The 12,862-nt window shown below is 45.6% G+C and overlaps 1 protein-coding gene across 7 annotated transcripts in view; it reads right to left on the bottom strand.

Moving 5' to 3' along the window:
- epha5 (EPH receptor A5) overlaps positions 1-12,862 on the bottom strand; it is a 313,137-nt gene that overhangs the window by 236,809 nt on the left and 63,466 nt on the right. For all 7 annotated transcript variants that reach the window (XR_004411473.1, XM_033018418.1, XM_033018421.1 and 4 more), the window contains exon 3: positions 245-908. Coding sequence is in view for 6 of the 7 variants with exons in the window: in XM_033018418.1 (XP_032874309.1) it covers positions 245-908 (664 nt within the window). In the remaining variant the exon portion in view is untranslated. The remainder of the gene's footprint in view (positions 1-244; positions 909-12,862) is intronic.

Genomic DNA, 12,862 nt, shown 5'->3' with positions numbered 1-12,862 from the left:
CCAAAGACGTACAGGTTTGTAGGTTAATTGGCTTGGTGTAAGTGTAGAAATTGTCCCTAGTCTGTGTAAGATAGTGCTAATGTGCGGGGATCACTGGTCAGTGCGGACTCTGTGGGGCCGAAGGGCCTGTTTCAGCGCTGTATCTCTGAACTTAACTAAACAAAAAAATCCAATTTGCTGCCACTTTGGTTTGTTATATTTTCCGATTGCAATGTTACCCCGGCCGGCTGCAGGTTAAATTTACCTTGACATGCGTTGCTCCGCTCTTCGTAGCCTTCTTTGCACATGCACCTCCCGATCGGGACCAACCACTCTCCGTCAGCGCTGCAGTACATCTTCGGAGTGACGCCTTTTATTGAATTGTTGACACATGTCCCCGGCACCTCCACCAGAGACGAGGAATCGGCCCCCGTGACCGTGTCTTCAAAGACAGCAAAGTTACGGAAGGTGGACGGGCACTTCTTGTAGTAAACTCTCACCGAGACCAGGGCGATGCAGGCACCGACATCCTGAAAGGCGAGGTAGAAACCCTTCTTACTCAGGGGCCCGACCTCACGCACCTCCGTGTTGAGCTTCATGACTCGATCTCCCAGGTCCAGCTCCGTGAAGCTCTCGTCCGCCGCGATGGTGTCAATTTTGGTGTACTGGCTCTCCCTGATGAACCGCCCATCTTCTTCGTCCGATTCGAAATGGTGCACGTTAAAGGTCTCCTTGCAGGTTCCCAGGCCGCCGGGGAGACTGTTGCAGTCCCGCAGCGTGAACTTCAGCTCAATGAAAATGCGGTTGGCTCCCTCGTTGGAGATCCAGTTGGTCTGCAACCAATTGTTCTGGTTCTGCTCCATCACGTTGCACACCTGGTACGTGTGGATGGGACTGTAATTCTCATCAACCTCACCGATTTCTTCCCACTGTAGGGAGTAAACAAAGGTAACAGTGTCAGGGAAATAGAAACATAGAAACATAGAAAATAGGTGCAGGAGTAGGCCATTCGGCCCTTCAAGCCTGCACCGCCATTCAATATGATCATGGCTGATCATCCAACTCAGTATCCTGTACCTGCCTTCTCTCCATACCCCCTAATCCCTTTAGCCACAAGGGCCACATCTAACTCCCTCTTAAATATAGCCAATGAATTGGCCTCAACTACCTTCTGCGGGAGAGAATTCCAGAGATTCACCACTCTCTGTGTGAAAAAAGTTTTCCTCATCTCGGTCCTGAAAGATTTCCCCTTTATCCTTAAACTGTGACCCCTTGTTCTGGACTTCCCCAACATCGGGTACAATCTTCCTGCATCTAGCCTGTCCAACCCCTTAAGAATTTTGTAAGTTTCTATAAGATCCCCCTTCAATCTTCTAAATTCTAGCGAGTACAAACCGAGTCTATCCAGTCTTTCTTCATATGAAAGTCCTGACATCCCAGGAATCAGTCTGGTGAACCTTCTCTGTACTCCCTCGATGGCAAGAATGTCTTTCCTCAGATTAGGAGACCAAAACTGTACGCAATACACCAGGTGTGGTCTCACCAAGACCCTGTACAACTGCAGTAGAACCTCCCTGCTCCTATACTCAAATCCTTTTGCTATGAATGCTAATAGGATCTGATGCAACGATCTGAAATATGTTAAAGATTGGCAGTTTTGTCTTAAAAAGCACTCGATTGATGTCAGGGTGATTCTCTGATAAAAAGACAACTGTAAAATGTTGTGACACTCTTTCATTTTCCTTTTTTTGCATTCCCTTTACATTTCTGTTAATTTCTCAAGTTAATCTCCGTTTAACTTTCATACGTCACAGGAGCAGAATTAGGCCGTTCGGCCCATCGAGTCCACTCGCCATTCAATCATGGCTGATCTAACTTTCCCTTTCAACCCCATTCTCCTGCCTTCTTGCAGTTTTGGTTTCCAAATTTGAGGAAGGACGTTCTTGCTATTGAGGGAGTGCAGCGTAGGTTCACGAGGTTAATTCCCGGGATGGCGGGGCTGTCATATGTTGATAGAATGGAGCGGCTGGGCTTGTATCCACTGGAATTTAGAAGATGAGAGGGGATCTTATTGAAACATATAAGATTACCTGTATTAAGGGTTTGGACACGCTAGAGGCAGGAAACATGTTCCCAATATTGGGGGAGTCCAGAACCAGGGGCCACAGTTTAAGAATAAGGGGTAGGCCATTTAGAACGGAGATGAGGAAAACCTTTTTCACACAGAGAGTTGTGAATTATCTGCCTCAGAAGGCAGGGGAGGCCAATTCTCTGGATCCTTTTAAGAGAGAGTTAGATTGAGCTCTTAAAGATAGTGGTCAAGGGATATGGTGAGAAGGCAGGAACGGGGTACAGATTGTGGATGATCTTCCATGATCACATTGAATAGCGGTGCTGGCTCGGGGCCGAATGGCCTACTCCTGCACCCATAACCCTTGACACCCTTACCAGTCAAGTATCTGTCAATCTCCGCCTTAAAAATACCTCAAACAACTTTCTATGTTTAGTTTAAGATAGAGCATGGAAACAGGCCTTTTGTACTGCCGAGTCCACACCGACCACCAATAACCCGTTTACACTAACTAGATCTATCACATTTTCTCAGCCGCTCCCTCACACATTAGCGGCAATTTACAGAGGGCCGATTTAACCTTCAAACTCGTACGTCTTTTGGATGCGGGAGGAAACCGGAGCACCCGGAGAAAACCCAGGCGGCCACAGGGAAAATGTGCAAGCTCCACACAGATAACATCCGAGGTCAGGATCAAACCTGGGTCTCTGGCAATGCGAGGCAGCAGCACTACCAGCCGGGCAACTGTGCCCATACACTGTTTTTGTCCCTCATTGATTCTTCACCTCTGCCTGCTTTCTTTGTTCCTTTACTGACACTCAACTTTCTTTGCCAAGTCACTTCTCACACTCTCCCACTTGATAACTCAACCACCTTGAGTCTTATTCTTGAGTCTTATTTTTGCAAGCAAATTTTCTACTTGATTTCTAATAATCTGCTTGAAATTTATTTGGGGATTAATTCCTGGTGCAAATCCCACCCACTCCTCCTGACCCTGCCCTCCAGTAAATGAGCCCTATAATCAGGAATCCCATCTCCAAGCCCCACTCTAATTCACTCTACTTCCTTGAGATACTTCTCTGAGGTCAACCTGGTTGATTCTAATTGTTGCTCTCCTACTTTGCATTGGTGTCTTTGATTCAAACTATTATGCATCGCTCAAACACTTTGGGATATTTTTAGTGCTTTAAACCCGGGAAACTGGAATGATGAAAGCGCCGGCACGGAAGGAGCAGAAGGTTCTGGTGGTTGGATGAGTGGAAAAGGAATGGAAGGTTAGGGGTCACAAGAGATTGCAGACGCTGGCGTCCTGAGCAAAACAAAACGAGCTGGACCTTGACCAGGCCATAATCTCACAGACCATATAAAGAAGGATAGTAAAAGCTTATTTGGGTATGTTAGGAGAAAAAGATTAGTAAAAACAAATGTGGGTCCCTTAAAGGCAGAAACAAGTGAAATTATTATGGGGAACAAGGAAATGACAGAAGAGTTGAACAGGTACATTGGTTCTGTCTTCACGAAGGAAGACACAAACAATCCCCCAGATGTACTAGAGGACAGAGAATCTAGGGGAGGCCATTTAAAACTGACATGAGAAAAAACTTTTTCACCCAGAGAGTTGTGAATTTGTGGAATTCTCTGCCACAGAATGCAGTAAGGCCAATTCACTGGATGAATTTAAAAGAGAGTTAGATAGAGCTCTAGGGGCTAGCAGAATCAAGGGATCTGGGGAGAAGGCAGGCACAGGTTACTGATTGCGGATGAACAGCCATGATCGCAATGAATGGCGGTGCTGGCTCGAAGGGCCAAATGGCCTCCTCCTCCACCCATTCTCTATGTTTCTACCATTTCTAATTTCATCACTTCTGGCTGTTTGTCCTCTAGAGTCACCAACCTTATTGTTCCCCAGCCCCGAATGGCCTTTTTTTACCTTCTTCCCAAAATCCATAAGTAGAACCACCCTGGCAGACCAAGTTTCCTGCCTGTTCCTGCCCCACTGAAATTATTTCCACATACCTCGACTCCATCCTATCCCCACTTGGTCTAATCCCTCCCGACCTATGTCCAAGCCACCTCACACGCTCTTCGCCTATTCAATGACATCCGGTTTCCAAACCCCCACTCCCTCATCCTTACTGTTATGTCTGAAGAAGGGTCTCAACCCAAAAGGTCGCCCCTTCCTTCTCTCCAGAGATGCTGCCGGTTCTGCTGAGTTACTCCAACATTTTGTGTCTAGCCGAGAGCTGGAGGAACTCAGCGGATCAGGGCCCATCTGGGCTGGAAATGGCAGATGACGTTTTGGGATGGGACGCACTTCTAATTGGTTGGAGTAGGGAGTGGAAAGCTGGAAAAATAACGGTGGGGCAGCAAGTGATAGTTAGATACAGGCGAGTCGGGTTTCATTTTCCGATGGGTGACAAGAGACAGAGGTGGCAAGTGGGTGCCAAAGCTCAGGAAGATGAAAGGGTATCCAATAAGGAGAGGAGTGAAATGTAAAACTGGATAGTGGAATGTGGGGGAAACGGGATGGCGGGAGGGGGGGAAAGGGGATAAAGGGGAATTAGAAGACTCAGGGTTGGGTGATGAGCGTATGACGGAGGGAAAAAGAATAGGGGTGACTGGTGGGGAGTGGGAGATGGGGGGAGAAATGGGAGCACACTTGCATGGGCTTGGGGGGCAAGGGATAGAAAAAGTGGGTTAGGGGAGTATTCCTTGAAGATGGAGAATTCAATGTTCGTACCATTGGGATAATGTGAGGGTTGTTTGAGTGTAGAACGAACAAGAGGTTCTGGAGGGCACCAGGAATGAACTTCCTGTTCATTCTATACTCAAACGAGTGGAGGAAATTACATAAGAACCATGGAGGTATTTGATGGGAGTTATACATTTTCGAGCCAAAACAGATCTGTGAGCTCAGATATGAAAGGGGTCGAGAACATGGTACAGGTTAGGAGACAGGCTTCAGAGAAACCGAAGCAGCCGTTGATGGGAGGTTGAATAGAATTGTCAGATAACGTGCAATAATGAGAGTTCCAACAGCAAATGGATGGAGAGGCAGACCAGAGCCAACATGTTTCAGAGGCCAGAATAAAATCTATAGGTATGAATTCAGAAGTTGAACCCAAGGTCAAGACGGATTGCTAGGTTACAAATGGTCTGACAGAATTGTAGACAATGTTTCGACAACTTGAGGGATTGAAGAGTGTGGCGGACAATTTAATAAGCAGTTGGATGTGGCAAGAGCAGAGGTCATGGGTTGTTTCTGAATAGATATCTTACATTCTTCTAAGTAAGCTTCCTCATCCATATCTATCATACGATTCGCAAAACAACAGAGTTTTTTTTTTACTGTTGACTCTTTTCAGAGCTTTCAAAATGTTGCATTTTTAGATAAGAGCCACTGTTAAGCACTCTGATCTGGTCATGGCTTTTGAAGTTTTCAAAGTACGCTCTCCTTTCAACCCTGTTGTCGTGTTACTGAAGAGCTATGGAGCTCTTTCTCCACAGCTTCAGTGCTCTTTCTCGTATCGAAATTTCCAACTGCGACCCAACTTGTGTCTTTCATCCTCACCTTTCTGCTTTTGTATTGATAGCTAATCCTAAAATACCTTAAACCAAACAGGTAGGGACCCAAGTCAATCCACATCAAGAACGAGTAGAAACAAAGAACTGCAGATGCAGCTTTATACCAAAGATAGACACAAAGTGCTGGAGTAACTACACAGACCCAGCTACACTGTCCCAGCTACACTAGTCCCACTTGCCTGCGCTCGGTTCAAATCTCTCCAATCCTGTCCTATCCATGTACCTGTCTAACTGTTTCTTAAACAAAGGGATAGTCCCAGCCTCAACTACCTCCTCTGGCAGCTTGTTCCATACACCCACCACCCTTTGTGCGAAAAAGTTACCCCTCGGATTCCTATTAAATCTTTTTCCCTTCACTGTGAACCTATGTCCTTTGGTCCTCGATTCCCCTACTCTGGGCAAGAGACTTTGTGCATCTACCCGGTCTATTCCTCTCATAATTTTGTACACCTCTATAAGATGCCCCCTCATCCTCCTGCGCTCCATGGAATAGAGACCCAGCCTATTCAACCTCTCCTTATAGCTCAATCCCTCTTGTCTTGGCAACATCCAGGAATCTTTTCTGAACCCTTTCAAGCTTGACAATATCTTTCCTATATCATGGTGCCCAGAACTGAACACAGTATTCTAAATGCATTCACCTAGGTCTTATACAATCATGACCTCCCAACTTCTATCCTCAATACTCTGACTGATGAAGGCCTTTTTGACCACCTTATCTACCTGCGCCTTGACCTTCTAGGAACCATGCACTTGTCCTTCTAGATCCCTCTGCTCTACAACACTCCCCAGAGGCCGATCATTCACTGTTTAGGTCCTGCCCTTGTTAAACATCCCAAAATGCAACACCTCACACTTCTCTGTATCAAATTCCATCAACCATTCCTCAGCCCACCTGGCCAATCGATCCAGATCCTGCTGCAATCTTTCACAACCATCTTCACTATCTGCAAAACCACTTACTTTTTGAATCATCAGCAAACTTGCTAATCTTGCTCTGTATGTTCTTATCCAAATCACGGATGTAGATGACAAACAGTAACGGGCCCAACACCGAACCCCGAGGCACACCACTAGTCGCACGTCTCCAGTCCGAGAAGCAACCTTCCACCATCACCTTCTGCTTCCTTCCATGGAGCTAATTTTTTTATCCATTCAGCTATCTCTCCTTGGATGCCATGCGATCTAACCTTCCAGAGCAGCCTACCATGCGGAACCTTGTCGAATGCCTTCCTGAAATCCATGTACACAACAGCTCTGCCCTCATCGACCTTTTTGGTTACGTCTTCAAAAAAATCAATCAGATTTGTGAGACACGACCTCCCAAGTACAAAACCATGCTGACTATCCCTAATCAGCCCTTGCCCATCCAAATGTTTGTATAATTTATCCCTCAAAATACTCTCCTAACGTACCAATTACAGATGTTAAGCTCACCAGCCTATAGTTCCCAGCATTTTCCCTGCAGCCCTTCTTGAAAAGAGGCACAACATTTGCCACCCTCCAGTCTTCCGGCACCTCTCCTGAATTTAAGGACGACTCGTAAATTTCAACCAGGGCTCCCGCAATTTCCCCTCTAGTTTCCTGCAATGTCCTCGGATATAACTGGTCAGGCCCTGGAAATTTGTCTACCTTCCTACACGACAGCCTTTCTCCTTGGTAAATACAGAGAAGAAATACTCATTGGGGACCTTGCCCATCTCCTGTGGCTGCACACAGAGGTGATGGCTTTGATTCCTGGGAGATCCCACACTCTCTCTATTTACCCTTTTCCCCCTAGTGTTTTTATAAAATCTTTTGGGATTGTCCTTAATGCTATTAGCCAGAGCTATCACCTTTTTGCCCTTCTGATATCCTTTTTCCGTTTACTCCTTAGCTCCCGAAACTCCCCAGGGATGCATTTGCTCCCAACTGCCTATACCTGTCCCATGCATCCTTGTTTTTGACCAACGTCTCAATTTCCCTCGTCAGCCAAGCTTCCTTACGTTTTCCTGCTTTGCCCTTCACTCTAATGGGGACGTACATATCCTAAGCTTTCGTCAGAACATTTTTTAAAACATCCACTTGGCCGATGTTCCTTTCCCCTCAAATAACCTGCTCCAGCCAACTTGAGCGAGACATTCTCACATGCCTTCAAAGTTGGCCTTACCCCAGTTGAGCATTTTAACACGTGGGCCCTCTCCGCCCATAACTATCATAAACCTAATCAAACTGTGGTCACTGGTCCCAAAAGGCTCCTCCACAAACACTTCATTAACATGCCCTTCCCAATCTCCCAATACTAGATCCAGCGATATGTGGTATCATAGCAATATTCAAATGTGAGCATAAACTCAACACGCTGCTTGCTAAATTTAAAAGATAAATTGGTCTAATTAAATGGACTAACCTTGATCTTCAGTGAACCGTTACATTTTCGCTGCTCAGTCTAACCAGAATATCATTCTCTTATGTCTAAATGACCTGGTAATGGAAATTCCTTTCACAGTTGTGCAGCCACATGCAGATCAGTCTCATATCCAACTCCCCAGACACTAATCTATCTGCAACAGATAATATTACATTGTCTCACCAACTGCAGCTGTAAATCAAGTTCACCTCAGCTTTAATCATCTATCTGTAATCAAGGGGTGTTCAGGCCCACATTTACATCTCATCCCTGCTGGCCAAGTAGTCCTTTGAAGCTTATTCAGGCTTAAATTACGATATTCTCTAATAAACACCGACTGAATAGTGAAAGCACCTTTAATGTATTTCACTGGCAGAAAAGCCTAAGGATAAATGAGTACTGTAACATTAAGGTTCACAAGCGCTCGTGTTGCTGAGAGTCTTTATATTTTTGCTGGCCACTTAGAATGTCCTTGATGCTGTAATCAGACGTAGGTATTGACTCCAGCAGCAGATGGATGCTGATGTTGATTCCAGTGCATCCCCTGCCAGTTATCTCACCGGACCGCAAAACAAATTAAATCATACGGAGGAAGATCTTTGCTGTTCTTTTTGTTTGCCTGCTGTCTTCTTGATGAGAATTTATGAAAACATAACCATCAGTATACATATGACAAGATCTGCATGTAGAGAGAGCGCACACACACACGCACGCACGCACGCGCACACACACACACACACACGCACACACACGCACACACACGCACACACACAGCATTTTATCGGATGCATCACTGCTTGATTTGGGTACAACCCCATCCAACAAGCAGCAAATAAATTGCAGCGAATTGTGGACGCAGCCCAGACCATCACATTGACTCCATTTATACCTCGCGCTGCCTCGGCAAGGCCAGCAGCATAATCAAGGACGAGTCGCACCCTGGCCACTTCCTCTTCTCCCCTCTCCCATCAGGCAAAAGGTATAGAAGTGTGAAAACACACACCTCCAGATTCGGAGACAGTTTCTTCCCAGGTGTTATCAGGCAACTGAATCACCCTACCACAACCCAAGAGCAGAGTTGAACATCTATCTACCTTTTTGATGTCCCTCGTACTTTCCTTGATCGGACTTTGCTGGCTTTACCTTGCACTAAACGTCATTTCCTTATCATGTATCTATGCACTGTAAGTGGATCGATTGTAACCATGTATGCCTTTCTGCTGACTGCACAGCTTTTCACTGTATCTCGGTACACGTGACAATAAACTAACTAATCTAAACCAATCTAAACACATACGACATGCATATGATAAACACAATGCCTCAAAAAACGCACATATATATGAATTTTCGCCAAATATAGATGAGAAAACCAGATTACAAAAATCCGTGATTACAGATGTTAAGAGGCATTCAGCTGAATGGAGTTGAGCCGATTAATCGCATGTGGAAAGGTTAATCTACCCTCAGATACTGGTGTAACAGGTCTGCGCTGAGTGTAGGAAGGAACTGCAAATGCTGATTTAAGCCAAAGATAGACACAAAATGCTGGAGTTACTTAGCGGGACAGCCAGCATCTCTGGAGAGAAGGAATGGGTGACGTTTTGGGTTGAGACCCTTCTTTAGACTCTGAAGAAGGGTCTCAACCCGAAAAGTCGCCCATTGTTTCTCTCCAGAGATGCTGCCTGTCCCGCTGAGTAACTCCAGCATTTTGTGTCTATCTTTGTCTAACGTTAAACTGCTCTTGTGCAGCGGGGAAATAAATTCCTATTTCCATTGGAGATTAGACAATAGGCGTTCATTAATGACAAAACATGAACCACGATGAATGCTTCGGTGAACCTAGTGAGAGATCTGTGCGCTCGCTTATCTGTGTTAATATTTCAGTGTCAGAGAGAACATAAAGCGAAGATGAAGCCAAAGAGGCTACGGGCAAATTTGTAACCTTTCCACTGTAAGGGGAACAAATACAAGAGACGCACTATCGCAGCGTGATAAAGTGGCACCATATCTCTTAACGCCGCTCTTAAACTGAGTTTGGTCATACGGTAAGTAAGATAATGAGAAAGAGATATTTCACCATCAGACCTACGACATTCAGAACATATGAATGGAACAATGTATTTTCGTAGATATATGCTGGAGAGCATATTGGCTGGTTGTATCATGACCTGGTTCAGAAACTTCGACCCTTGGGAGCAAAGAAGACTGCAAAAAAGTTGTGAACATTGCCCAGTCCATCTCGGGTTCTGACCACCCCAACATCGAAGAGGTTTACAGGAGTTGCTGCCACAAAAAGGCAGCCATCATCAGAGACCCGCACAACCATGGCCACACACTCGCTTCACCCCTGCCATCGGGAAGGAGATATAGAAGCTTGAAAACCGTTCAGGAACAGCTCCTAGTCATCAGGCTATTGAACACTACAGCTTCCAAATAAGCTCTGACACTACATACACTCGAGGCATTGGTTTTGTCTTTTTGCACTATTATTGTTGGCTTGTGCATATGTGTGTGTATAATATATATATATAGTGGCATTGCATCTCTTGATACCGCTCTTAGCTCTTAACCGCATTAACTGAGTATGTCCGTTGTATATCTGAGTCTGTCCATCTATATATATAGATATATATATTATACACACACATATACACACACATATAAAACAAACCAACAATAATAGTGCAAAAAGACAAAACCAATGCCTCCAAGTCTATGTAGTATCAGAGTTTTATATATATACTAGACTAAGTGGGACCCGTTGGGTCCCATGTTCACATGGGAGGGCTGGTCCCCAACACAATATTCCACCTCTCCACCAATTCCAATATTGGTGGCCAGTGGGGGGGGGGGGGGGGGGGGGGAGACTTTCTGGAGCGCTAGTATAGGTGTTGTGGGCTGAAGGGATGGGTTTCCAGAAGGCTAGTATGGACTTTGTGGGCCGAAAGGATTCTTGGGCTGGCGGCTCAGTCAATCAAGCCTGTTGTGATGACAGCTCACTCATTCACAGCTGGTGGGCTGGCAGTTGACTCACGGCTATTCCTTGAAATTCCATTTCAAGCAGGGTGCAAGGCCACCAAATTCAAGTTCAGTTTCTTACCATTTCAAGCAGGGTGCAAGGCCACCAAATTCAAGTTCAGTTTCTTACCATTTCAAGCAGGGTGCAAGGCCACCAAATTCAAGTGCAGTTTCATGCCATTTCAAACAGGGTGCAAGGCCACTAAAGACAGCGAGTCATGACCTCTCCCTCCTCCATCTTCCAGAGACTGAGCCACGCCCACACTTCTGGGTTTTATAGTCCCTCCCCCCCTCCCACCAGAAGAGGCGTGGTGTTCATGGCGTGATTGACAGGAGAGAGAATCTCAACATTTTTTAAACACTAATTCAGTGAAACGATCGCCGAGCCTGAGCTTGGTCTCGCCGGTGTAGAGAAGTATTATTTTTACATATGCTGTTGTGTTGCTGCACGTAGGAATTTCATTGTTCTCTCTGGGACATTTGGCAGAGTCACATATGACTCTTGACTCTATTCCCCATCATTTGTTAAAGCACCATTTAGTGCCTTTGCCCATTTCTTTGAAATTAAGTTGTATTATCAAAAGCCGTCTTTGTTTGTCCTTGACTTGCCTATTTAATAGATATCGATCTGCTTTATCTCCAAATACATCATTTAGAAATATGTTCCAATTTCCATTGCCCTGTGGAGGAACATCCACGACATAAAAACTTCAGTACATTTCAAATAGGGAAAAGAAAAACAAGTTGATGAAGATTTTGATCTTATCTAAAATGTGCAAGCGAGAGTGATACCAAGTCAGCAGACCCACGTTTAACATCTGAATGTTGCAAGGAAACAGACATTAATGTGGGAAAACTAGGTGCGTTTGATGTTTGTTTATTGGTGATGTTTAATGGGGGGGGGGGACCTGATAGATGTTTATAAAATTCCAGCAGGCAGCAATAGAGGAGTGGTACAGTATCCTTTACTGTCAGATGCGACAAGTCACAGTGAAACTCGACATGTCGTCACAAGAATGGCGCTGGCGAAGTTACAAAGTACACCAGCTGGTTCCTCCCTGGTTCTCCACCACCCCCCACCCCCCACCCTCCCCACCCCCTCTCTCACGGCAGTCCCGCCCGCCGGGTCCTCCATTGTTCATTGTTCTTCCCACTCTCCTCCCTCATGGGCGGTTCCCCCGCGCCCTCATCGACCGCCGACCGCGGGTCGACCCACGAGGCCCCATAGACCTATTCCCAGGATGGTAGGTCAGAACCTTTTCCCAGAGTGGAAACATCGAAAACATTCAAAAGGCATTGCTTTAAGGTGAGAAGGGCAACATTTAAAGTCGATGTGCGGGCAGGCTTTTTAACACAGAGGGTGTCGGATGCCTGGAAAGTGCTTCCTAGTGGTGGTGGCAGATACGACTGCGGCATTGAGGAGGCTTTTGGATAGGCACGTGGATATGCAGGGAATGGAGGGGAATGGATTCCATGCGGGCCGAGGAGATTAAGTTCATTGCGGACATTGTGAGCCAGAAGGCCTGTTCTTGTGCTGCACTGTTCAATAGTCTATGCAATGAAAAGCACTGAGGAGGATGCTGTCTCCAATGTTGTGCACCTGGACTCACAAAAGACCCTTGACAAGAGGATCATGAACAACATTAAAGACCATTGATAGTGTGAATAGAAGCTAAAATAAGGGACAGAGAATAGATAATGTGGCAAGCATTGCTTCATAGATTGTCAAGTCAAGAGTGTTTTATTGTCATATGTCCCAGATAGCATAATTAAATTCTTGCTTGCTGCAGCACAACAGAACATGTAAACATAATACA

This window comes from Amblyraja radiata, chromosome 3, assembly GCF_010909765.2.
Source record: "Amblyraja radiata isolate CabotCenter1 chromosome 3, sAmbRad1.1.pri, whole genome shotgun sequence".
Classification (NCBI taxonomy): Eukaryota; Metazoa; Chordata; class Chondrichthyes; order Rajiformes; family Rajidae; genus Amblyraja; species Amblyraja radiata.
The sequence above is the reverse complement of the archived record's forward strand: the minus strand, read 5'-3'. Positions and strand labels throughout refer to the sequence as shown.